This window comes from Penicillium samsonianum, assembly GCF_028829775.1.
Source record: "Penicillium samsonianum strain IBT 33392 chromosome Unknown utg000005l_segment0_segment0, whole genome shotgun sequence".
NCBI classification, from domain to species: Eukaryota; Fungi; Ascomycota; class Eurotiomycetes; order Eurotiales; family Aspergillaceae; genus Penicillium; species Penicillium samsonianum.
The window spans coordinates 3,317,443-3,343,426 of NW_026643263.1; the positions used below are offsets into that span (position 1 = coordinate 3,317,443).

The 25,984-nt window shown below is 48.7% G+C and overlaps 10 protein-coding genes across 10 annotated transcripts; 4 read left to right on the top strand and 6 right to left on the bottom strand.

Moving 5' to 3' along the window:
• Positions 1-1,092: 1,092 nt before the first annotated feature.
• On the bottom strand, positions 1,093-2,169 carry N7471_010154 (uncharacterized protein; the record flags this gene model as incomplete). Its single annotated transcript, XM_057282873.1, has 1 exon — positions 1,093-2,169. The coding sequence occupies one exon, from the start codon at positions 2,167-2,169 to the stop codon at positions 1,093-1,095; it is 1,077 nt and encodes a 358-aa protein (XP_057133756.1).
• Positions 2,170-2,505: 336 nt separating this feature from the next.
• On the bottom strand, positions 2,506-4,432 carry N7471_010155 (GMC family oxidoreductase; the record flags this gene model as incomplete). Its single annotated transcript, XM_057282874.1, has 3 exons — positions 2,506-3,391; positions 3,439-4,127; positions 4,187-4,432. The coding sequence occupies 3 exons, from the start codon at positions 4,430-4,432 to the stop codon at positions 2,506-2,508; spliced, it is 1,821 nt and encodes a 606-aa protein (XP_057133757.1).
• A 1,676-nt stretch (positions 4,433-6,108) lies between these two features.
• On the top strand, positions 6,109-7,001 carry N7471_010156 (anticodon-binding domain-containing protein; the record flags this gene model as incomplete). Its single annotated transcript, XM_057282875.1, has 3 exons — positions 6,109-6,239; positions 6,311-6,821; positions 6,888-7,001. 3 exons carry the CDS (start codon positions 6,109-6,111, stop codon positions 6,999-7,001), a joined length of 756 nt encoding a protein of 251 aa, XP_057133758.1.
• Positions 7,002-7,646: 645 nt separating this feature from the next.
• Positions 7,647-10,556, bottom strand: N7471_010157 (uncharacterized protein; the record flags this gene model as incomplete). The annotated part of the gene is made up of 1 exon (XM_057282876.1): positions 7,647-10,556. The coding sequence occupies one exon, from the start codon at positions 10,554-10,556 to the stop codon at positions 7,647-7,649; it is 2,910 nt and encodes a 969-aa protein (XP_057133759.1).
• Positions 10,557-10,920: 364 nt separating this feature from the next.
• Positions 10,921-12,400, bottom strand: N7471_010158 (uncharacterized protein; the record flags this gene model as incomplete). The annotated part of the gene is made up of 6 exons (XM_057282877.1): positions 10,921-11,254; positions 11,314-11,373; positions 11,436-11,513; positions 11,565-11,790; positions 11,843-11,922; positions 11,991-12,400. The coding sequence occupies 6 exons, from the start codon at positions 12,398-12,400 to the stop codon at positions 10,921-10,923; spliced, it is 1,188 nt and encodes a 395-aa protein (XP_057133760.1).
• Positions 12,401-15,063: 2,663 nt separating this feature from the next.
• On the top strand, positions 15,064-16,333 carry N7471_010159 (mRNA splicing protein SMD1). The gene is made up of 3 exons (XM_057282878.1): positions 15,064-15,181; positions 15,281-15,330; positions 15,442-16,333. Exons 1-3 carry the CDS (start codon positions 15,168-15,170, stop codon positions 15,771-15,773), a joined length of 396 nt encoding a protein of 131 aa, XP_057133761.1. The 5' UTR covers positions 15,064-15,167; the 3' UTR covers positions 15,774-16,333.
• A 2,265-nt stretch (positions 16,334-18,598) lies between these two features.
• N7471_010160 (S-adenosylmethionine-dependent methyltransferase) lies at positions 18,599-19,372 on the bottom strand (the record flags this gene model as incomplete). Its single annotated transcript, XM_057282879.1, has 1 exon — positions 18,599-19,372. One exon carries the CDS (start codon positions 19,370-19,372, stop codon positions 18,599-18,601), a length of 774 nt encoding a protein of 257 aa, XP_057133762.1.
• Positions 19,373-19,740: 368 nt separating this feature from the next.
• Positions 19,741-20,308, top strand: N7471_010161 (succinate dehydrogenase assembly factor 3; the record flags this gene model as incomplete). Its single annotated transcript, XM_057282880.1, has 3 exons — positions 19,741-19,956; positions 20,068-20,167; positions 20,238-20,308. 3 exons carry the CDS (start codon positions 19,741-19,743, stop codon positions 20,306-20,308), a joined length of 387 nt encoding a protein of 128 aa, XP_057133763.1.
• A 711-nt stretch (positions 20,309-21,019) lies between these two features.
• N7471_010162 (GNAT family N-acetyltransferase) lies at positions 21,020-21,835 on the top strand (the record flags this gene model as incomplete). Its single annotated transcript, XM_057282881.1, has 3 exons — positions 21,020-21,401; positions 21,470-21,579; positions 21,665-21,835. 3 exons carry the CDS (start codon positions 21,020-21,022, stop codon positions 21,833-21,835), a joined length of 663 nt encoding a protein of 220 aa, XP_057133764.1.
• A 592-nt stretch (positions 21,836-22,427) lies between these two features.
• N7471_010163 (KAR9 family protein) lies at positions 22,428-25,550 on the bottom strand (the record flags this gene model as incomplete). The annotated part of the gene is made up of 1 exon (XM_057282882.1): positions 22,428-25,550. The coding sequence occupies one exon, from the start codon at positions 25,548-25,550 to the stop codon at positions 22,428-22,430; it is 3,123 nt and encodes a 1,040-aa protein (XP_057133765.1).
• Positions 25,551-25,984: the final 434 nt, after the last annotated feature.

Here is a 25,984-nt window from a genome sequence, read left to right on the forward strand (position 1 = left end):
TCTTTCACTGATTCAGTGGAGCATTCTGGTCACGAAAGTGGCGTGGGTTCGATTCCCACAGGTTGCATATCTTTTTTTTATTGAACTATTATAGTTAATAGTTAAGATACAAAATGAGGGAGCATAATTTAAGTATATATTAGGTTGATCTTAAATGTTTTGTACAGAGTAAGTAGGCCATGAAAAAATCGGCGGTGAGCTAGGCGGTCGAGACTACCATAGGAACATCTTGGAGGCGTCCGTTGGCACGTGACCCGAGGGGTGGGTGACAAGGGAGACATGATAAAATGATACTCTGTCTATTACATATAGATTGCTTTTTGCAAGATATTGGTTAATAACTATGGGGGTCAAAAAAAAGATATTGGTGGCAGTGGGTTTCGAACCCACGCCTCTTTCGAGAACAGAATTCTCACTAAATTTAGTGACTTAAGTCTGCGATATAATAGTTAGTGCGAGGCCCGATTAACATCCAGTTCGGATGACGAACCTGCCGCCTTAGACCACTCGGCCATGCCACCAGAAACATTTTTTTTAATTCTTTAAACGGTTTAGAATACTTCGGATGTGCTTTCTGCTAGGGAATGAAAATCCTCGATACACGAAGTCTTAATACTCCCTCCTTTCCCATTTCAACAATTTTATATGATAACGTATTTTAAGTGATTATTTTGTTCATGATTTCTTTAAAACTAAGGGATAATAAATTCAATTTATTTCAATGGTTTGCTAGAAAATCTGGGATGGGAATAACATACCTACAATGTATAAAATCATGTAATGAAATATATAGTTTAATCTACATATAGATAATATCACTCTGCTTTTGCGAATCCAGCTCGCCTGTATCAACCTCCCATGCTTATGCAGCGAGTTGTTCAATGTTCCGAGGCTGCATCTGTGTTTTCCGAAGTGGGAGACGTAGGGACTCTGGCGATATACTCAATTTGCTACCGCCCATAGTCGACCACACACCCAATTCACCACACTCCCAATTCACCACTCTCTCTCATTTCATCACTCTTCCTGATTTCGTCACTCTTTCTCAAGTTACAGTGACCTCCACCCCGGGCTTCTTCTTTTCTCTCGTCCTCAACTGTCTGTCATGAATTGAAGTTTGTTGTACGCGAAACGATGAGAAAACAGGTCGGGTGGCATAATTTTACCTTCATCGCTCGATGTCCATAGGAGCTGTGCCTGTTCACACCATCTAAAATGTTCCAAAAGGCCGGCTCGCGAATACACTTTATCTCGGACGTCAAATGCCCATTTTTCGGGCCCAGTGCCATTCTCGGCACTATTGCCGAGGAGTTTTTTTTCAAGGCTAAGTTGACACCCGACACATGAAATTCCATCTTCGATCTTATCATTTTGTTTATCGTAATATGAAAGCGCGCACGACCCCATAAAGTTGAATTTGTTGTTTCTTTCGGGGTTGGATGGCTGAGCTTGCGTAGGTTCATGCGATTGCCTTTTGGAAGCCAGCATAGCTTGATGAGAAGAAACAATCGCAATACGGCGTTTGTATTTAGATTCCTCCATAGTGTATATTCCAGGCAAGGTCTTAAATGAGGTTAATCGGTCTAATTCAACTTGAGTCAAGTGAAATTGCTTTCGGGCAGAGGCAAGAGTCTGTACTTGGGTTTCTGGAGCCTCTTGGAGGCATTTGAAACAGCACCGTGTCCAGGATGGGAGGGATATGAATCCACCAAATTCGCCACAAAGGGTACAAGCCTTCGTACATAGTGCGTTGTAAAAGTCCAAGAGAGAAATGCGGCTAGCAAGTCGCGTTCGTAACAAGGTGCAGAAAAGGTTCAATCCATGCGTAGCTACCAGTTCATACTGGTTGAGACAGTCTACCATCTTTCTTGACATGCGATTTATTTGTCGAAACTTGAATAGAGACTGCATATCCATGTGGAAAAACGTGTTATACAATAGCTCGAGGGGTAATCGATCGAGGGCCCCGAATCCAGCATTTGCAGTCTGGTCGAAGGGCGTCGCTATTGATGAACGAATCACGAAGTGTTCACGAGGCGAGTACCAAATCACAGCAAGGCAAAAGTCTCTGCGATGGTAGGCGGTGGTTCGAATAATGCCGTCGGCCTGTTCTTCGTCGAAACAGTATGCAGCGGTGGAGCGATATCCAGGGAGCCCGAGAGGAGCCATTATCGAGGTTTGTTGGTACGCGTGGGCGAGAAAGGTCGATCGGCAAGGTTCGTGGCCGGCTCTCCAGCGTGCCTCTATAACCAGTTGAAACCCCGAATTGAGGTACAAGTGTGATATTTTCAATTCAAGCCATGGGGAGAGATCAAGCTAGCTCACCTCCCTTCTGCCTAGCGGAGTGGCAACCTAATAGGCAGCCACTCCTAGTCGAGGTAAATTACTGAGAATGCTCCACCATGTTTGTATTGTTTTTAAGAGAAATCAGAAGGATTTAAAAAATAGAGATCTGCGACGTTTGTTACACTCGACCCTCCCCTCTCTCCACCAGTGGATGGTTTCTCAAGACAAGCCTAGACCGAAGTCTTCCTTGATAAGATCTGCAGCACGCTCAGCCAGCGCGTAAACTGTTGCCATGGTGTTGGCACTGATCTGATCAGGTATTACGCTGCAATCCACAATACGCAAACCTGCAACTCCTTTAACGCGGAGGCGTTCATCGACGACTCGGCCCATTGCGCAGGTTCCCAGGTTATGATTAAACATCATAATATTCCGCCTGATGTACTCTTGTGCTTGTGTTTCATCCTCGAGATCAACATCAGGTGGCGGCGTTACTCTCCGCTTTATTCTCTTGGACAGGTCCTCCCGGAGAAATGCGCGGTTAGCCAACGTCAACCCGGCCGCCAGTATGTTGACGTCGGCCTGGTGTTCTAGAAATGCTAGATCAATACGGGGTTTTTCATCGTAGGAATCTGCTCCAACGGCGGAGGAGGTCACAATGTGCGTGCTACCCCTCGACATGTTGTACACAGAGGCCACGAGCACCGTATAGCAATCGTTGGACCCTGATGGAGGGCCAGCCACCAGCCGACTCTGGTCGCTATGGCCCGCAGATATGTCGAAATTGCAGGGTATCCCAGTCATCTCAATGACTGGGGACTGAGGATCACGTAGCAGACGTATGATACGTTCGCTTTGTTCTCGGTAATATTCCGCCATAGGCGACGCATGGGATGCAACAATCTCATCGATCGTTGAGTTCATCAACGTTTCAGGAACATTTGAGGCATATGGCGCAAAGCCGACCAATCCCGTGATACCGGATAACAGTCCATCTTGCGATTCCAAGAGCCGTTTCACGTTGGCCTCCAAGACATCGGATTTCACAAGAAGCGAATCCAACAACACATGGTCCGGTGCATCTGTCAGTTCGTATGTCACGCAGCTTAAAGGATGTTCCTGAAGGTTTTCGCCAACGCAAGGAAGATCAACCTGACAAGAACACCCGCCGATCGCAAGATCTCAGAATTACCAATTCCTGACAACTCCAGTAGCCGTGGGCTTTGTATCGTGCTAGCGGATAGAATAACCTCATGCTTGGCAAAAATTTCATGCTCACGACCTTCATACCGGAATTTAACCCCTCGAGCACGCACCGGGCATTTGTCCAATAAAATCTGGGTTGCCGAAGCCTCTGTCAGAATCTTCAGATTTGGACGATCTCTGCATAGTTCTAAATAGCCAGTAGCTGCATAGCTCCGTGAAACCTTTCCAAAACGACGATCGACCGTTGATAAATGAGGAGAAAACCCAAGATGTCGGCCGTTGTATGGGTTTTCCAGTTGAGAAGTTCCAGTGACATTGCTCAAGGCTTTCATCACATCCACTTCAATCGCAGGCGTCCAGGTCGGCCACGAGACCTGTATGGGCCCGGAATCACCATGACAGCGAGTGTCCTCGGTGAGGTATTTTGGCCGCTCACGGGAGCCATTGTCCGGCAAAATTGATTCACTCTTCTGGAAGTAAGGGTCCAGCGCTTTCCAAGTCCATCCAGGCGCCTGGGTGGACCAGGAATCGATGTCTTCAGAGGTAGGCCGGACATATGCCATGAAATTGATCCCACTGGAGCCGCCGAGCATCTTCCCCCTTGCTAGATGATGTACAGTATTCGCGTTATTTTTCTGCAGTCACATGAAGGTAAGCGCAGTGCCAACATAACTAAGATATTTGAAGTTCGTACTTGAGGAATGGTCTTGAATGTCCAGTCGTACTCAGGATTGTGGAGTATCTTCCCAAATCCAACTGTACTCTCAACGTCACTTTCACCTAGTTGGGATTTACCAGCTTCAAGGATCCCAACAGTCACTTTTGGATTTTCTGTCAGACGTGCAGCAAGTACCAACCCCGATGTTCCGCCACCCACAATGACATAGTCGACTGGCTCCTGAAGGAAGTATTCAAGTGAAGAAGCATTGTGTTCAACCATGGTGAGTGAGCTCAGAAAAAGGACGTCCTGTGACTGTAGAAAATAGTCGGGAGGGGTCGTTGTGGAAGGTTCGCTCGAAGGTGTGAGGTTCAAATAGTTTTGGCAGAGATGTTGCTATAAGTATTTGTGCCAAATATGCTTAAACACCACCAAGCGGTGTTGGGTGCTCCGCGCAAGTAACTTTACCCTGGCAAGTTTTTCCCGTGAAATATTAATATAGTTTACCAAGCATGGTACTCCTCGGAAGATTGAAACGTATTTTAAATGGTGGTTCTCGTTATTCTGTCAAGTCGATCAACTATGGAGTTTGATGCCCTCGTGTTTGATGACACAGTGACGTCTTCGACATCGGGCACAGAACACTGTTCCCACTTGACAACTATGGCATAGAATGCGGAGCGGATCAATTGCTTGCAAAGTATATAATGAGGAGAGACAAGAAATTTTGAAAAACCAAAAAATGGTGCTCAAAAAACAAAACGAGACATGCGATATAGAGAAATGCAAAAGAAGCCTGATGCAACAAAATTCAATCCACCATATCCGTCAACTCCTAACCAATCTCGTGCTAGTCATAATCGGGAACAAGCCAAGAGAAAAAAAAACAAAAGAGAAAAGGAAAACAAGAGGGAATGTCTATTGCTAATCTAAGTGTGAAGAGGTCATACAGGAGCGAAACATGTGAAACTGATGGCATTTAGACGACCAGGCTCTTTGAAATCAAGCAACTGCAGGGAGCCAAGAATTTTCTGACAGTTTGCCAACCGAACGGTCGCCTTGCTTACTGAATTTGCGTAGAACCTTTCAGTCCCCAGTGACGGTTTTCCTACTGCTACTTCAAATAGTATTCTTACTTGGGGTGTTTCTTACACAAAGTATGCTTTCCCCCCCTTTTTCTGCCCTCTAGCTAACAAACAGAGAAAGGGGAGAGAATATCTATGAAAACAGACATCTGAAAAGACTGAGAGGAATCCGAAAAGACCACCAAAAAAGACATCTAAAAAGACATCTAAAAGACCATCTGAGAAGACTACCGAAAAATATTACCAAGACTCGACACGGCCGCATAAGCGGCCGACTATTCTTGTGTAGGTACATTGGGAGTTGGTCCAATCAGTAATGCTGGGGTATAATTTTCCAACCCTATAACAAGAAATATTATGTTTCAACACTCTATTCACAATAGAATCACTGGATGAGGCCCTGATCTATGTTGTTTTATATTGATTGTTGCCTGAGGCGACGATGAAGTAATCGTCTGTTGGCACTAAACCCAAAAGGGCATTCGTGCAACGTCGACCCTGCCATCTAATCGCGAGCCCTCGAGCCCATTGTTCTTCCATAAATTCCTGGTTTGGGTGTGGTGCTTGTTTTCTGTTCTCTTCATCTGGGGTTGTACCAGTTTGCCTGCTCCGCTTGAGCCACGCTCGTTTCTCAACAGAGGAGCCGATTGACAGCACCGTCCAGCCCACCCTCGACCAACAATCCGGGGTGCAATAGCTCCTCGCAGGGCAAGCCGACTTCAACTTGTGCTAATCTGCTTCCAATGTCCTGACCCCGTCATATAGGACTTGACTACTGCGCTACGAACAGTCAACGGGACTCTCTTTCATCTGAAGGGGATCAGCCTATCGGTCGCCGAGCAGCTCATACGTGGAGGCTAGAGCTATAGGTCTATGGCGGAGAACAAGCGCCAGGTTTCAGTAAAGGCCTCTGCGCAGAAACAATCTGGTAACGCAGTAGGCCCCGGGATGGCGACACCCATCGTGCCCTTGGAGGCAGCACTGAGCGGGGCGATCGGTGCCCGGTGAGTCTTATCTGCTAGCGATGGTGTATACAAAGTCGCAGGCGCTGACTTATTCCGTTCTCGTGTTTTAGCGTGCGTGTTACGACTGCGCAGCCAATCCAATCGATTTTCGAAGGTACACTGTTCACGGCATGCCCGATCACCAATCTCGTGGCCATCAACACGGCCCCCGCACCCAACCCCGAAGACGCAAAACAGGCGCAGAACGGCGACTACCGTGTGATCCCCATCTCGCGCATCCAGAATCTCCAGATCCTCGCCCTCGCCCCGCCCTCGAACTCCAGCTCGTCCTCGTTCACCGATGCACAACCCACCATCCAGGCACTCGACACCCGTGCGCTCAAGGCCCGCGAGTCAAAGGCCATCGGTGAAGCGCTTGACCGTGAGGCGCGTCGTGGTAAGGGCGTCACTACTCAGGCTCAGGACCTGTTCGATGCTTTCAGCCGCACTATGCCTGCGCGATGGAACGGCCACAACATTATCGTCGCCGATGCTGTGACAATTGCTGCTCCTTACCGCGTTGATGATTGTCGCTCGATTGTGGAGGGTGATACGGCTGCTCTTGCTCGAGTGCGCAAGGTGGTAAGTTGCCTAATTATCCTCAGTCATCAGTCGCAAAACAAATAGAGCTAACGCTGTGCAATCTAGCTCGAGATGGAGCGCAAGAAGATTGAACTTCGCAATGCCAGTGCTACCATCGGATCGACTAGCACCTTCTCTCGCCATCCCAGTATCCCCAACGACCAGCGCAAAGGTGGATAATGTGCCAAATCACGCAAATACCAGAAACGCAGTCCTCCGATGAAATTGTGGATAGGGCTGGCGTCAATTCGAGCGTCTTGATGGCGCTTGATCAACAGAGATGGAAATACCCAAGTCAAAAAAGATATTGCAATGGGATAGAGATGATTCGGAAGCGGATCCGACGGCACACTGCGCGTTCTTGATCGCTTGTGTTTGGGGGATGGCCTGCCTTATTAAGAAACTATATGCCGTGGACCAGCTTTCCGCGGGCTTTGCTTGCCATCAAGTTGGACCGTTTGCGTTGCTGCCAACCGATTTGCCTTGTGTCTTGCTTTTGGGCGGGTCGGTGCGCTCAAGACGAGAATACAAGACAATCCATAGTAACCTAGTCAATTGCTTACGACAACACTTTCTTAGGACAATGATATTGCACCCTTCAGCCATTGGAACTTCTGTAAATGTGTCCTATATTGACAACTCCTAGTGACGACGCAGTCCAGATATTGACAAACATGAAAATGAAAAGAAAAACAAACCCGCTATGAACACTGAAAGTAGATGGCTGGTGCTGGGTCAAGGGCTCAAAAAAGAAAAAAAAACGCTCACAAATAATAGAAAAGAACTATGCCATCAATTGCCGTGAGATAATTGCAAGACTTCAGTCTAGCTCTCCGCAACTGGAACTCTCCCAGGAACAACCTCACAGACAGTCCCCACAAACCCTTCTAACCCTGACATTGACGCCGTCCCAGACGCAGAGCTAGAGCCAGGTGCAGATGCTACCGTGGCCCCAGATTGCGAGGCTATGGAGACACCAGGCATAACGAGAACCTGAGACCCAAGTTCCACCCATTCAACAGACGACACCAGCGCAAAGGTAATCTTGACGTCCTCTTTCAGCGCTTCTGCAGAAGAAGCAGCTCCAACAATGGAGGCAGACGAAACGCCAGACATTACTTTGCTGATATCTGTCGCCGAAGGGCGGCGGCGAACTGCATCACCTGCGCCGTCTACGATATTATTTGTTGTAGGATTGCTGTTTGATTTCTCACTAGGAGAATGAGAATCGCCGTCAAAGCTGAAGAATTCGGGTTCCGACGGAGAAGGCGGTTCGGAAGATAGCTCCTCGCCAGTCCCAGTTAACGCCATGCAAATGACCCGGACAGTAGCTCGAATGTTGGCGATGTATGCAATAGCGTTACCGCCAAGCAAGAGTGGAGGTGAATTTGGAGCCGAGAACTCGGTAGATCGGAAGGTGGCAGTAAAGCCTGTGTGGAAGGGTAGCGCTAATAACGAGGAGCCAGGCGAGGTGCCAGGCGAGGACGATAGTGGGGCGTGGAAGTTTGAGAGGATCATGCCCTTGCGGATCCGGCCGAAACGTGGTAGACGGCCATCCTCTGAAATGCCGATGGGTTCAATTCCGATTGTTCCGACTTGGTCTCTGATTAGGCGGCGGACAGGAAGTCGAAGGTCTCTTACACTGACAACGCGGATACGCTGCCATCTTGCTTGTGAATCTTTGCCGGACAATGAGTTCTGCGGGAAGGATGCCGGGAAATCACCCGTCGGGCCGGGCCCACTGCGGGACAGTGACCCTCCGGGTGGTTGGGGCTCATTGCTTTGGTCATTTGGAACGTCCACTAAGATGGGGCCGATGATCATTTCGTCGCCGATGGAAATATTCCCGCGACGGACTAGGCCGCAGAGAACCATGCCGCGATTTTCTTGGCCGCCTTTCTCTGAGTCTAGCGAATAGACTTTGGAGGGAGGGATTGCAAACACTTCATCCACATCAAATATATTGGCGGAGATGTGAGAGGGCATTGGCAGCCCTTTAGGGATGTGGAGAGTTCTCTGAGAGGGTCGTGGGGGAATTGGAAGAGATCGAAGGAAGGCATGGAGTTTTCCAATGCCAGAGCCATCCACGGCACTGGTAAGCATGATAGGTACGGTGTGTGCCCAATTCCCATCAGCTGCCGCGCACACTTTTTGTACTTGGGTGCTGTCCAATGTGCTGACTTGCTGAAGGTCAAGTGGTTTGTCGCCTGCAGGCGATGCAGGTAGCATTGCAGGTTGTCGCCCAGCTGTTTTAAGCGCAGATAGAACTTTTCCAAGATTGTCCCGTAGTCCGCTGCGGGAAGCAACGTCCAATTTGGTAATGACAATCAACACAGGAACCTCTAACTTCAGGCAAAGTTCTAGATATGACAAACACGTATCAATTTCTGATTGTTCAGTTCCGGCCTGTTCGCTGCTGGGTGGCTCAGCGCCACAATTGGCTGGAATGCAAAGCATCACATAATGTGGAGCCCAGCTGACAAGTCCTCGCAGGGTAGATTTCAAATATCGAACAGAGCCGGGTAGATCGGACACAAAAGCCAAACGACCTCCCTTCGAAGCGGCATGAATATCATCCCAGCCGGCAACATTACCAGAAGCGTAGTTGATCACGGTTGGTGGCACCTTCTCCGTGTACCCTATCAGTTCCTGGGCTACCGAACTGGTGATGCCCGATGAGATTTCGTGCCGATGCTTGAGCAGACTCAACCTGCTTTTGCCTCTTCCATTGTCAAGCGCAGACGAAGTCAATGTACCCAGCAAAGAAGTCTTTCCTGCGGTGCTTGGACCTGCGAGAGAAATGCGAATCTGCGCTGTGAGGGAGTAATCCTCGTTCAAGACCGACGTGTTGGCAATTTCTGGGTGTTCATCGGTTTTTGTGTCGTTCTTGGGCTTGATCGGAGAGATATTGTAAAAGTCAAGATCGGGACTAACCAGAGCCTCGGCAACCCAGAGACTTTCGGTGTTGTTTTTAGTTTGGTCCCCAGTTGCAGATGGCAAGTCTTCGACCCATTCACACTTGCCAACCACAACTCGGCGAAGGATCTCAACCTTACACCCAATACTAGCAGCCATAGCCTGTAGATTGGTCATGCTCTCATCCAGCTCATCTTGCGTGAGGCCAACAAAAGTACCATCATCGCCGACACCGATCTCATACAAGGCACCTTGACTCTCCTCAAGACCGGGAAGCAAGCGGGCGGGTTTAGAGGGCACACCCAATTCCAGGGCTGCCTCGGGAAGAACGGGCACCACAAGGTTAGAGGTAGTGGATGAGTGAAAAGGCGAGGACTGTTGCAGACGCCACAATAGCTGAGTAGTCAACCCTTGTAGTCGTTGATGGCGGCTCTGACTAGACTTGGCTTGCATGGGTCTTGGGGCTGGCTCCAAGGCCGGAGAGGCGGGGATAGACGTGCTTGGCATGACGCGGTAATTATGATGGTACGAACCAGCTATTACATGCCCAGTCGACATTGAGATATAGCGGCGCCTGGGTCGAAGCAGAAGGTGCAATTTGTACTCAGTGGGACCCTCTTGGGGCTCGGGCTCCAATTTGGATATTCCATAGTTGGATAACAAGTCAGGGTCGACGCGTAGTAGAGTGGTGCTGGAACGCGTGCGGATAGCTAAACCCCGACTACCAGATGCATTGATTTGAGGAGTCGATGATCCCGAAGTTGACCACGGGGACGACACCCGAGGTGGGTCGGGGTCATAGGTGAAGATGGATGCCATGAGGCACTGTTACAATTCAAACTGGTAACAAAGGTATTGGTAATAAGCACAGATATGGAGATAGATAAAGCAACTCTAAGAAGACTCGAGAAACATAAGGCATTCTTGCAGTAGAATTGAATTGATCTGTGATGCAAGTGGCAGTTTAACTGACTCACAAATGGCACGGGGCAGAAGCATCACGTGGCCGATATTTGTCCGCTATTTATCCTGCGCCAAGAAATGAGTTCTATTAAGACATCAAGCCTTTTCTCTCAGAGAATTTTTTTTGGCTCTAAATACACATGCATAATAAGGAAATCCAGACCTGCTATAGCCGAGCGCCTTCGCTTTAACGCCGAAATCAAAATTGTGCATATGTCGTCTACTCAGCGGATGATTCCCTGCCTGAGCTTTTACACTTGCCCTGCGCAACATGGATATTGCGTGCTGTCGTACGGGTAAATACCGCACCGCATATTGGACATTCGGCCTTAGCCACCACTCCTGACTTTTCTCGCTGGTGGCGGAGGAGATTACTGAATGTTGAGAACTCACGACCATTGCAGCCATGGTCCCAGCATTGTGGTCGCGGGCGCAAGCTGAGTACTCGGACTGGATGGTCAGTATCTGTAGCGGCGGCTGATTCTGGCGAAGAGTACATTGACTCGGGGGCAGTCATCGACGGTGGCTGAGAGCTGATGGAGGCAGGGTGCGATCTAGTGTTTCAGTTTCCGGTCAGTACATTACATTCTTCGGGTTCATCGACTCAACTCACGGAATGGCTGATGTGTCAGGGAAGTAGTAGGCAGGTTGGTTTATCATATAAGGAGGAGGACTACCCATAGAAGTTAGCAACCAGATCTTTGGATCTTTTAAACTTCGGTTCATTCGACATACGACGTCAGGAGAGGCTGCTCGGGCTGAGAAGGAGTGGCCGAAACAGATTGATGGTGGTAGGGACGAGCGATGGGTGGACTGAATTGGAAATGTCAGTCTTTTCCGAGGCCAGGTAATCAATCGGCTTACCTTCGAGGCTGGCTGTGACGGGAAGGATTGCCAGGTGCTGCGAGATAAGAGGCCGGTAATTGATGTTCTTGCTGTTGGTATCCATGCAGCGGCCCATTTGAGTGATTGGGATAACTCATCGGATAGCTCGATGAAGGATATGACGGATGTGAAGATGAAAATGGCGGGCACATTTGTCCTGGTGGTGGTTGCAGAGGCTGATAAGGTCGATTTGTCCACGCATATTCTGACAGCGTCAGTAAACACCTTTTGAAACCACATTTGGATGAACTTCGTACGGTGAGTATTGTGCTGCATTGGGCCAGCAAAATAAGTGTCTGATACTACTGACATGGGGTATGATGAGATGCCAAGGCCGCTGTTGAGGGGATGCCCTAGTCAGCATAGAACCTGGGTCATTTCTCGTGGCGATTTAGCTTGACGTACCGTGGATCTTCTGACCCAATTTCTTCTTTAATAGGAGTTGTGTCCTCAATAGAAGACTGCGCTGTTGACTCTGTGGGTGGATAGTTCGAGCCCAGCAGAGTATGAGGCTGACTTGGGCTGGTATCCAGCGTTGTTGAATGATGCGAGGGAAGTGACAGTGCAAGTCGTTGTGTTGATTGCGAACCGCTTTGCACAGCACAAATAGAACTCTGAATGTGCTGAATGTGCTGAATGGGCAAGTGAGAGTCTGATCCAGGAAGAACGCTTTGTGAAAAGTCGGGAGTTTCCACTGACTGGACTAGTGGAGACGAAAGCCCAACGTTCGATTGCGAGTCCGAAACTTTGGGCAGATTTGATTGATACCTGCGGGAAGAAAATGGTTGCTGTGAGCCAGATCCTCCGGGAGACATTAGGAACTATATAGGTCCCAGACCTGTGAGATTGCAATCACTGCGGTAGGGGGTGGGAGGGGGCCAAGATCAAGTATAAGGGGAAAAGCGGCACACATAAGAGGAAGTCAACATACAGTTTGGTATCCCGGTCCGAGTATTCCCTCGATATGGGCAAATCAAAAGCTTTTTTGAGGATTTCAATTGGGGGCACGGAACGGGCGCGATGAAGTATTTTAAAGCTCCTATCCAGCAACGGGTGTTTCCTAGTGACCCCCGCAATCGTTTTATGATCTGAAAGGTCCCGTTTGGGTAGCGTTGCTGGCCCACAAGTTCAGAAACCAACACCAACTTCGAGATTTCTTGTGCGCCACTCTGCATCGATCAGTGCCGAGTCTACTAAAATGTACCCTGCCCACTACCCGCGTGTTCACCGTCTCAATTGCATCTATGATAGAAGATAGTTGGCTGTCTGACCCGTAAGAAGCCCAGTGAGAAAAGAAAAAGAAAAAGAAAAAGAAAAAGAAAAAGAAAATAAATAGATCTTCAAATGAGGTGGGCCGATGGGAACTATCACGAGCAGAGTCGGACTTTTGACCCCCACAAATGACGGGTACAACATAGGATATGCGGGAAAAGGATTCGGGACTGGTTCGACGGGGGCCATAGTCTGTACAGTAATGATACTACTAAACAGGGGAGATGACAATCTTGGCCTGGGCATTGAATTCTAGCCCCATTATAGTAAATGGGGGCGGATTGGGGGCCATGACGCTCTCCGTAGTCTAGCGTGTGGCTAGATACTCCGAAATTCCACCTGTTCAATTGGAAAAGAAAAGGGAAAATTGGAAATACGAAAAAACTGCTCAATAACTCGCTTGAAGTCAAGAGTTCCACCATCCCCGGCCCGATGCTTGCCCCCCCTATCAGTCTTGGCCCCCACAAAACGCGCCGTTGGAAAAAAAAAAAAAAGAGTTTACATTGATTATGAACCATACCTATCTAGGAGAACCACCATAGTTAGTTGTAATGGAGACTAGTATACAGTAATTTGTTCTCTTTTAAAAAGAAGAGCCTAAAAAGTACCAAAGTCCCCATCTAGGTAAATGATATCGTAGTATTTAAACGCCCCTAGGCAAATGCTAAGTTTTCAGCCCCAGATAATCCCGTTCTAGGGTAGGGATATGTACAGTAGGGTCCGGCTGTCGGATCGTTTTTAGCTCCGATATACTCCCAAGGTTCGCTGTACTGGTATTATAGGCCTTGGATCGACGAATATCGGGAATCTTGGGGGTAACTATTATAGGCAGCCGTGTATCAAAATGGCAAAGCTGTAAGTAATGGTGGAGCTTGTCACAGAAAAACACAGCCAAGACTAGTTGTAATTTGCCAGGATCATGATATGCTGTTCTCTGATTTAGCGCCCTAGAAATTTGTCACTTCCCGAAACTACTTCGGACTGGGGTGCTTGTCAAAAAAAATCCAATCGCCCCTAGGGCCAGGCACGGTCATGATCGGCTCACTCCACAGGGGATCCGCAGTTGTATCACTTTGCTTCAAGACATGTGGTTTCTGCTAATGCACGGTTGATCATTTGTGCCTCGTGGCCGATTACGGAGTAGGAAATAAGGCCATGTTCTAAACCCTCTTTTTTAAAGCTGCGACAAACGACGATCATTACAACATAGGTTCTTGGGTTTGGAACTAACACTGTTGTGAGGATAGACTTGACCAGGAAAGGCCTTACCCAACCCCTTCAATACCGCCCTATTTTACATTGATTCGGTTTCTTTTGCTGCATCCTTGGGGCTTTGGGGCCGATTTACATTTGGATGGTCTCATCTACTTTTACAAGGTTGTACTATTCAGTACACCCTGCTCACATTCTTGAAGTAGGTTATAATGTCGGATTGAGGCTGTGCTATTGGATGAAACAATCGGTCATTGCTGTCTCATCCTGCTAGTATAAATCGTAAGCCTACCGAAAGCCCTTTAGTCATTTTGTCCACAAGAGAGAACGGACTTGACAATCATCGTATACCGAGCCTTGGCACACCCATTTATTGTGTGAGTTCCTGGGATTTCTCCCAAAACAAAATAATCAAGAGGTGAAGTGATGGGGGCCGTCAGGACTGCAGATATGCTCCGCTGCACATATCACTCTGCCCAAATTCAGGTCAACAACCGAGGCACAGCAAGGAAAATACAATCATAGCATTCTCACTGATCTCACCTTGGCACACCGCTCACCTGCATATCAAGTGCGAAGGCATGAAAGCCGTTAGAGCTTATGGGGGATTTCCGAGTGCGAGACACGTTGGAGCTCGCTACTTTCGGTCACATTGCCTGCTGGGGAGGAACAAAGGTCCCATTTTACTTAGAGGCCTAGAAACGAGTCAACATTTCTCAACATTTGGACTGGTGGAAGATTGGTCTGGGTTGAACATGTCTCAGACGATCAGAACTAGTAGTTCGTTGAAGATGACTCAATGCTGGTGAATCTAAGGTGGTGTCATTATTTTTGTTATTTCAATAAAATTGTCTAACACAAAATTTGCTTATTGTAGCGAAGGTCGAATATGTGTTGAACGAAATCCGCAACATCAAGACGATGTGAAATTTAAATCACGTGACCGATCTCACCTGATCAGATCTTCTCTGACTCTGTGGACCAACAGCATCATCAAAACCAACGCGTTTTTTGTCCCCACAATCTCTAGCTATCTGCTGGTGTCTTTACCATTTATTAAATCGAGACCATCCTCAGCTTGCAGCTTACTGATCCATCATGAAACTCGTCCGGTATGTGATCACCTTCATTGTGCGCGGCAATCACCAACTCCGCTAGACGCACCAAGCACCATCAAACCCACTCCTGCTGACATCCAATGATCCTTTTAGCTTTTTGATGAAATGCGCCAATGAGACGGTGACCGTTGAGCTGAAGAATGGTGAGAACCCCCGCGCAATCCCCGCAAACCCCAACCTAAAGTGCCCTCGAATATGGCAATCCTCGAAATAGGCGAAAGAACTGTGTTCTCTAACTTGAGTTTCTCATCTAGGCACAATCCTTCATGGCACTATTGTGTCTGTCTCTCCTCAGATGAACACCTCTCTCCGGGCTGTCAAGATGACCCCCAAGGGCCGTGACCCCGTTTCTCTCGACACCATCAACATCCGCGGATCCACGATTCGCTATTATATTCTCCCCGACAGTCTTCCACTTGATACCCTCCTCGTCGACGATGCACCCAAGCCCAAGAACAAGGCCCGCAAGGAGACAGACCGTGGTCGCGGTGGTGGCCGTGGCGGACCACGAGGCCGTGGAGGGCGCGGAGGTCCCCCCGCGGTCGTGGTCGCGGACGTGGATTCTAGATTTTCTGTTTTCTTCTGAGAGAACAACCCGGCGTTTGTTTCTGTCTTCGAAATTCGGTTTGATTTTGCATCATATGGGATACAATCTGTTGTCCCTTCTTTCTACTACCCAGGCCAGGGGTCCCGATTTGGATGGTGGGTGACATACTGAAAAAATTAAGCAATTTTACCGGGGAATTTTCCCCCCACTCTCAATTTGCGCTTCTCGATATCATGTGCTCAGAGTTGTAAGGCTTTGGGCAGAAAAAGTAGCTGAACATTAGCTATCAAAAGTACTGTGGAATCACCCGAGAGATGGATATATACGACCCGGCTGTGATTAGATCCACCTTCTTTCCCTTCTCCAATGCATGATTCTGCGTCATGTGAGTGCGAAGAGCAACAATGGCCGTATACCAAGGGAGACTTTGGTGCCTGGAAAGGCAACTCAACATGATCTAGGCCACAGCAATATCGAAACAGATGTCGGAAAACATCATACAATTTTGTGAACACATAAATCGTAGGTGTGTTCAATTTTCATAGGCCCAGGGCTATTCTAAACATGTATTGTAATTCTTGTGTCTTCTAACGTCTTCCCTCTTTCCGTTGGACTCTCCAAAGACTCGGACACGGCGATTGCAGAATCTCACACAGCGCATCCGAGATTGGTAATTCAGGCCGAGACATATTACTAAAAAGCACCTGAGATATATGTACCATTTGGCTTTGGAGTTCTCGCTTAAAACACCCATATTCAGGCCTTGCTCTCGAAAAGACCACATAAGATATTACTCTTCCCGGCAACTTGTTAGCAAATCTAGTATCAAAATGTCGTACGTCAAATTAAAGGTAATATTACTCTGAGACCACGACTTGCCCAAATAGGTAGGTAATTAGGGACACCACATGGGTTATTGCCGACGTTCGTGATCGCTGGTTTTCGCTCCGGTGATCTGCGTCTAAAAGGGAGGATTTAAGACATGAAAAAAGCCTATCTCAGTGGGACCAGACCAGGGGGAGAAACTGTAAGTGAGCGGAAATGATAATTTTTTTAACAATAATAATAATAATATGAGACATGAGTGTCTACTCCGTACTCAATACTCAATACTCAATACTCGCAACAGCCTTCAGCCAATGCTACAAAATCATCATGCCACGAGGTAATCTTCACATGTCTGGGATTTTCGAGGTTTGGAACAGATGAGCGATCCTGAGACCCTTGCCAAGATGTCTCTAAATGTTTTTGGTATTTCAAAATACCGGAACAGGGTTCCCGAACTATTTGGATCAATAAGGCTGTCACCGTAGTCTCCTTCTAGCTAGAGGGACCAGAGCCTGTTGATCCAGCACTTTAGACCAACACTGTTTCTGGTTAAACGTTCTCAAGTGCAGTTCTGCCAAGGCTTTTTATAGTGGCTGGCCGATAAGGACCTTCTCTTTAGGGGTTCGAGTGAATCATCCCGTGTACATAGCTCGATCAAGACGTTTCGGTTTTAGTTTCCGAAACCCGGCTTGGAGGAAGGGATTAATTAGGATTCGGAATATTGCGAAATTGGCGAAATCTACGATGTACAAAGTACTGCTGACGTATGTTCTTCTATCGTCTTTCTGTATACTCCGTACTCCGTACAAGTAGGTATGGGAGTCACATAACTATATAGTCGTATTTTCAAGCATTGATTTATTGTTTAGCTCTGATATGATATTTTTTTTTTTTGTGATTGGGGGACGTTATTTCCAATTAGCTCCTCAGACGATATGATATCCCAAAGATAACCTAACCTATGCCCAAGCCGTCTAGGGTTCATTTCTTGCTAATTCCGTACAAATTCAGTAAATGTTTCTAATAATTCACAATCATCTTCCCATAATCTTCGCTAGTATACATGTAACACTGTGCTGACCCGCCCATAGCACGAAACCGCCGATCTCAATGAGTATGACAACCGCCCCTGTACTCCGTACGTTGGAGTAGGTAGCATATCAAGCGTCTTTACGGAGTACTCGTTCGACGTCCCCGGCTTGGCCCCGTTTTGTTTTAGGGACGTGGGGGCCATAAAAGGGGGATTCCGATTGTCGATCGTTCTCGATCAATCCTCGATCTGCTCACACTCTGTTAAATTTTTCATATATGAGAAGGTGGTCTACGGAGTACTCGAAATGGAGACATTGAAATAATCTGATGATTGATGGGTGCAATGGATGTTGAAGGAAGACAAATCCATCTGGGCATGCTATGAAAATTGGATGATCTACCTAGTAATATGACAGCTGCCCACGTGGGCACGTGGAGACTCATTGAGTTGTGGGGTCTGGATATTTCACTGAAGTCTGCAACTCGTTTATGCTTTTATTCTCTAAAGAAGGCAGTGGGGACTTAATTAGACAGGGAACCAATTGCATTTTTGATGTCGCATATGCAATGCCAAATAAATTGCGACTAATAGCATGATATAGTCCTGAGTAAAAGGAGGTCCGAATTAGGAAAATGGTTTGCCGACCCACATCTATGGCTTGTTGTTCGTATCCTACAGAGTCTGTCGCTTGATTACAAAAAGTCCACAGGATTTGACAAACTCACGAGCAAACATGGGATGAAGATGAGGGGCAACAACACAATCGTGGCCCACTGGCCAATACGACCTGGAAAAAACGACGCCTAGGAGGTGTTCGATATCCTCGAGGCAACCGGCGCCACTGGCTGTGAGCGCTACGTCGAGTGGGAATGGGTATGATTATTTTCACAATTGTGAACTACAAGCAATTAGTTGCTGGGTGTGTATGTATCTGATTTTTTTTGGTTGCTGTTCATCATTTCACAAATGGTATCATCGTTGTTCAATTATCTATGTATATTCATCATGAGCTATCCTCTCTCCATATCCTCACAATAACCAATTTCTCCCACCCAGCCTGCATCCCACTCGACCCCGCCGCCTCAGCCTGCCAACCACCCCAGCCACGAATGCGCTCCATAACCTCATCAGGCCGATTCTGCTTGCAGAGTAAGACATAAGCCACACCACGCACAGACAGAACCCCAGGAATAGCATCAAGCAGTCTATCCGTAGTTTCCATACCATCCGCTCCGCCCGCGTACGTCAACGACAAGAAGTACGAGTCATTATCGAACTTGGCAGAGCGAGACATGGCTTCTGAAACAGCAGGGTCATTTTCCGCCGCAGAAGGCAGACGCGGTAGATCCTCAGTCGGAACATAGGGTGGGTTGAAGAGGAGGACATCAACGCTGCCAGGGCGAAGAGGCGCACAAAGATCGGCTGTCAATGAAGAGATGTGAACTGATTGAGGAGACGGCTGTTGCTCTGCTTGGATGGCTGTCGTTGCGGTCTTCTGCGTTGCGATGCAAGCATTGCGGTTCACATCAGTGCCTAGTGTGAGAATATCGCGTCGGCCGAAGATCTGTTGAGATTGTGCGGCTGTGAAAGCTAGCACAACGCCAGAGCCTGTGCCTACTTCGACGACTAGTGGTGATGCCTCTTTCTTTGGGAATCGTTCAGAGAGCCATTTTGATTCGGATGCTGATGACAATGTGTCTAGGAAGAGGTATGAGTCCTCGGATGGCTCGTAGATGGTGTCAAAGGACACATGTGAAGTATCTGGCGTGGGAAGCATGGTGTGTATGTTTAATAAAACCAAGTCGCTTTTCAAAATTTGAAGTTTATCGTCTTTTGAGATAGTGGGGTTATCTCGAAATTATATGTTGTAGAACGCGCGAGCTTGGCCTGAGATGATCACAAATTTCAGGAAAGAAAGCATCAATGCATTCAAGTGGAATATATGAACCAATGGATATAATAAGAAAAAGATATCAGCAAATGGTAGAGAAGGAAATAAAATCAGGCTAAATCTTCAATCCCGAGACATCCCGACCCGTTGATTCGCGCGTTCTCCTCGCCGCCTTTGCCTCGAAAATCCCCGGAAATTATGTCATTCCCCCGATCTTCCAATCTTCCCTGAAATCACCTCCCCGAATATTCAAGATGCGCATTGCTCAGCGTTTACTCATGGCCACTCCGGCCTCGATCGGCTCGAAGTCCAGCCTCAGCGAGGCTCTCGCTCTCCTCCCGCCGCTGCAGCTTTACCGGCGCATTCTACGCGTCCATCGCAAACTTGATCCCGAGATGCGCGTCTTGGGCGATTCTTATGTGAAGAATGAGTTCCGTGCGCATCGGAGTGTCGAGAACCCATTGCATATTGTATGTTTGATCTTGTTTGAGTTAGTGTGGTTATACCGAGTTGAAGTACAGGGGAGGCATAGCGGAAGGGAAAGGGCTTGTTGAGGCAGTCACTAACATTGGCAATGATAGATCGGGTTCTTGACTGAGTGGCAGCTATATGCACAGAAGTTGGAGGGTGATCAATGGGCAGGAGATAAGTTGGATCAGGCCAAGTTGGATAAGATGAGTGGTATGTTCTTGACTGTTGTTTCGACTCTGTCTCGCTCGATCAAATTGCTAAACGTTGGTTTTCATTGCAGATCAGCAACTTGGACAGTTACTCGAGCTTATGCAGGCTCTAAGGAAAGAGGGAGAAGGAGAGGGTCAATGAGTTCTCTCTTGATACATTGGACCGAGGTCGATACTACCACCCCGAGAGTTGGTGATATGAACTTCAAACAATGAGGTCGTGGCTGCCCCATCAATCTGAACTGATCCTCGGGTGCAGAATGTTTGATCTCAGGGCAGTCAGGGCTTGCATGGCAGGGTTATGCTGGGAGATGCAGGCATCTCTCATCCGCCCACCAGCCCATATGTATATACTAGGTGTAGGAATAGAAGAGACGAGGCTTTCACTTGATTTAACAGGCTTAACGATTCAGGTCGGCAACTAAGTTATGGAGTATTGTCTTTGACTACGCTTGGGAACCTTATATTGTAGATGCGGAACAACTCCGAGAGATACCTGGGCATGGTTTGCATGTCCAGGGACATTGACGCTAAGGTGACCCCCCTCCATGCAGAAAAAGCAATTTCAGCCTTAGATCCATCTATCATGTTCTAGCACATAGTATCGGAACCAGAAAATGAAAATCAAACCATGTACTCCAACATCAGTGGAGAACGCCTTATCAATGACAAGCTGACTCATGCAAAATCGGCTGCCGGTGCCGGTATGGAGATGGAGAAGAGGGTATATCAATCGTCAAATTCCCTCTAACCACTTTGCAATTGTCCAATTAACACTCTATCACACCTCATACTTATCCCCAAACCCCTCTCAACCCATACATCCTAAAAGCACCTCCCCCATTCACCCAAAATGCCCTCCATTCTGGAAGACCCCTCGACCCGCAATCCCCCACCAAAAGCACACACAGATGCAGCGCCAACCCTAACAGCGAGGAAAATAACCCTCCCCAAGTCCTCCTCCGCGCCAATGACGCTCTATCCCATCGCAGGAGGACCGCAAACTGTTCCAAAGGACCTGATCACATTCCTACATGAGGAGTTCACCGCGGAGATCCTCCGTGGCGGGACGTACCCGATGGAGCAACCGATGGCGCTGGACCTATTCGCTGACTATTGGTTCGGGACGTTTGCGGTTTTGGCGATCTTGGACGATGAGGGCGAGGGCTTAAGGGAGGGGAGGAACTGGGAGAGTGTTTGTATGGGGACTTTTTATATCAAGCCTAACTATCCTGGTATGTGGTTTTCCATCATGTTCGGATTGAAATCCATTTCTATAGGAATAAAACACTAACTCCAATAGGCCGCTGCTCCCATATCTGCAATGCAGGCTTCCTCACCACCACTGCCGCACGCGGCAAGGGTGTCGGACAGGCTATGGGCGAAGCCTACCTGGAATTTGCCCCGAGATTGGTACGACTTGCCCGGGCTTTGCACTTAACAGCCGTTGCTCACCAAGCATATAACATACAACATGCGTGACTAACTCTTTTGGTAGGGGTACACATACTCAGTGTTCAACCTGGTCTTCGCCAATAACCCGGCCTCCATCCGCATCTGGGAGAAGCTAGGGTTTAACGTTATCGGACGGGTTCCCAAGGCTGCGCGGTTGGCGAATAGCGAGGACTTGGTGGATGCATTGATTTTCGGGCGAGAGCTGGGAAATTAAAATGGCAAGTTTCGGTTTCAGTTTGAGATGTGCATTTATGTTTCAGATATGAAGAATTGCCGTTTCAAGTATATAGGATCGTGTTGTTACGAATGATGAACATACTACGATGAACCAGCATTATCAACAAAAACTATGACAAAAACTTGCCCGGGAAACGAGTAATGTCATTTTCCAAGACCAAAGGCAGGCAAAACTAGATAAAACTACAAGGAATAATATTCACAGGGAAGAGAAGCGGATGGTAATCAATGAGAATCAAAGGAGAAAATAACTGGGAAATAGATGACCCCAACGCTCAGACCATACCATGCAAACAATAGGGATATCACGCAAAACCTGACTTGTCAAGTTGATGGCTCCGCTTCACACTGACTGAACGAAATCGAGATCGAACCGAGGAGGAAGGGGTGTAATGCACAAGTAAAAAAACATAGATAGAACATAGATAGAACAAGGTCGTAGAAGTGTAGATAGAAATCGGACGGTAACGAGAATAGAATGCGAAAGAGGGGGAGAAGGTGATGAGGACTATAGGTGACAACAGGAGGTGTAGCTAGAGAACGGTGCGAAATATACAACCCAGTTGCCATTAGCGCCACCGTGGACGCGTGTCCACCGGTTTCGGGGCTGTCTGCTCTTTCTCCATTCGCTTGGGAAGTGGGAGTAGACTGGTTCGCCTGTTGGTAGAATGGCCTAGCGCTGTACCTGGTCGTGACGATTTGCTTGGGCTCTCCATCCCACCTGGAGCCCCTGCCACACTTCGACTGAAAGCCGTGGGCGGGCCCGCAAAGCTCTGGCGACTGCGAGGTGTGTTTTGGATCCCCGATTGTCGATGGAGTCGGCTGTACGGCGGTGGATCGAGGAGCGAGGACCGTGCCGGTGTGGGAGAGGACACATTCCGATTGGGACTTCGAGAACCAAACCGGCTCGAGACGCGACTGGTTGATCGAAGACCGCCGGGAATCGGTGATGCAGACGTCTCTCGTCGGAGAGAGTTGGGGAATGGAATTGTTGATGATGGCCGGGGTGTGCGGGCGAGTGGTGCGGATGACTTCCGCAGTGTCGAGTTGTAACTAGTAGCCGTGTCATTCAGGTTCGTACTGGTGGTCCAGCGTGGGCGATTGGGAATTGAAGATGGCGCCGCTGGTGTACGAGAACGAGCAGCCGGGGTCGGTGTGAAGTAGTTTGATGAGGATCTGTAGGATGGAGTAGGAGACACAAGGCCCGTCGGTTGGGGAATTCCGGACTTTCGACCGGTGTAAGGTGCCGTGGCCTGCGGCAAGCTGGAATAACGACGGTTTGGGGGCATAGTCGAGCGGGCTGTGGCACTCCCGACTGAACTTTCGCGACGGCTTGAGCCGCCCATGGGCGTTGAGGCGCGCTTGTACCCGTTGCCGGTCATGACGACTGAGGACGCTGGCGAGCTTCCTGGGGTCTCGATGGCACTGCCTGTGGCTGGACTGTCCATGGTGAGGATGCTGGAGATTGAGTCTCGTAGCTGGTGGCCCTTGGTAATGTGCACATCTTCGAGAGATGTATCCATTACCTTAGTGCTAGCCTTGAGAGCATCCGTTCGGGATGTCATGTCGGATAGCAGACGCAGAATCTCACCATTGACAGTCAATCGGTCGTTGACACCCTTTTGAATGATGGAAACCACACGCTGAATAGCAGGAACATAATGCATTTTCTTCGCCTCATAGTTTTCAATGAGCTTGGTCAGCGTTGACGGGTTATGCACCTGCATGCCGCTTTCCAGCCCTTCTTGTAGCTTTCCAATGCTGCGTTCAACCGATTGAAACATCTTTTGTGCCTGAGCCCCAGCATTGCGGAAAACCAGAATCCACTTGTCCTCTGCCAACTCCTTCAAGAGAGCTTCAGCATCGGTCTCAAGAACTTTATAGCTCTTCTCCAAGCGATTTCGTCTGTCCTCAATCTCCTCACACGCACTCGGGAAAATGCTTTCAGCGCGTCCCTGGAACATTGATAGTCGCATGGGCAAAAACTCCAACGATGCCTTCAATGGCTGCATGCGTGCAAAAATAGCCATGAGGTTAGAGTGACTCGTATCATCCTGCGGTGTTTTGATAACGGGAGTGTCAGACGCCGAGGCCAAGAGAGGTCCAATACTCAGACGGTTCTGCGAATGTCCGCGGCCCTTGGTGGGAGACTCTTCCACAATCGTCTCTAGCTCATTGATGTCAAGCCCGCCACTGGTATCGCTCGTGTCCATCAACGCCTGATGCCTCTTCTCTTCCATCTCAAATATCAGCCCACTCAAGTTGTCAACTTCCACACCCACATCACCCAAAACGTTCGACCAAAGCTCTTCCCACTCCATTGCCAACTCGACTTGCTCTTTTACACCTTTCAGCTTTTTCTTGATCTGAGTCCAGTTTTGCAGAATGCTCTCCATCTGGCTCACGATAGTTTTCAAGCTATCCACGTCCACATTGGCAATGTCGTTTCGAAGTTGGACATTCTCAATAGCCCTAACGTACACATTGACCAGGGACTCGAACCGTGTGATTGCTTTATCGACTTCGTCTAGCCCCTCCCGGCCACCAGCTGCAGCCCATTCCACGTCATCTTCAGAATCCAAGCCGCTCAGCACATCTGAGGCCTTCTTGATCCAAATCCGAATTTGCTCTGCGGCGCCGTTCAACGCCCGGACTGCCGCCAAAGCTGTGGAAATGTTTTCGATGCTTGCCTCGAGCGAGGCTGGTTGTGGGAGGGGAATGGAGGTCAGCTGCGAGAGCTGGTTGCTGAAAGATGCACGGGAGAAAGAGTATATTGAGTCTGCGCGCTGCAAATCCATTGGGTTGAAATACGATTGCGAGTTTGAGTTGGATGAAGAGCGCGAGTGCACGGCGTCGGTGGGAGGTGAGTCTTTGGGAGGGGGTTTCGGGGCGGACTGCTCTTCAGCGGACCGTTCTTCTCTTCGTGCGGTATCATCGACATATTTTTCGAAGTCGGTCCGGTCATCTTGAACGTCGTTGGAAGGTTCGGGGTTCGACATCGGGGCTGCGCGCAGCCGCGCGAGAACCGGCTCTGCGACAGACATGGGCGTGGGTGGGCTGATGTGTTCCGCGGGCTGGGCAGTCGCCGGAACAACTGTGGTGGCCGGAGTGGGCAGTTCAGGTCCGTCCACGACTGCTTCGGATGACTCCGGGGTTTCTCTTCGCGCGTCTGCAATCTCTTGGAGGATATTTTGGTGGGGTAGCTCGAGCTGGTTCGATGCGCTCCGCTTGAACTCCTGGGTTTGTCCGGGCGATATGTTTGTACGATTCCACGCCTGGCCTTTCCTCTTTACCTTGATCGACAGGTCTTGGTGAAGATTGTCAAGCTCCTTCAGGTGCTCTTCGGGGATCCGACCGACTGCATTGGCATGCCGGTTCTGCGCTGCGGACTTATTGCTGCTGTCCAGCAGCTTGACCCGAGCTGCGAGGGCGGGAGAAAGTCGGCGGAGGATGGATGTTCGGCCGGCGCTGGTCGGCTCAACTGGGACAGGTTCTTCTTCGTTGTTGCTGCTCCCTAGACTCCACAGGGATGATTTGGACTTCAGGCGTCGGAGGGTGGAGGCGCCGGAGTCATTTGGAGAGACGGAGAGCGCGGGGGTGAGCGACGGGGGAGATGTTGGGGTTGTGGATGTGTTGGGGGGATGCGGCGCGAGGTCGGTCGCAAGAGTTGGACTGTCGGCTGTGGCATGCATGGAGACAGGCCCTGGGGGGATTGAAAGAGCAAAAGGACCAAAGGATGTGGTTCAGACAGGGATACAAGGAATGTTTCGTGTTGTTCGGCGCTCGGTAATAGGGACTCCCTTTTTCACGGTTTAAGGCTGGCTTTTTTTTGGCTGTTCAAAGGGTCAGAGAGAAATGCTGCTACATGACAAGAATTAATAGAGGTTCTAGATGCAAAGTCTCATGAACTTGGGGGAGATATCGGGCAGCAACCTTTAAAACAAATGAAAAGAGGGATAAGGTGGCTAGTATGGGCCATTTACTCTGCAGAATGGGTACCTCCAGCCCCGTACTACTAACTATGGGGCCGGATGTACCTCATCGGTATGTAATTCAAGGGGATCAGCGAGATGAAATCATTTCACTTTGGTTTCATTTTGTGCTCTTTGTTTTCTTTATCTCAATG

Bases quoted from the DNA above. Each gene is read 5' to 3' on its own strand.
- N7471_010159 (XM_057282878.1), top strand. The intron at 15,331-15,441 runs GTGAGAACCCCC...TTTCTCATCTAG, and splicing joins GACCGTTGAGCTGAAGAATG to GCACAATCCTTCATGGCACT.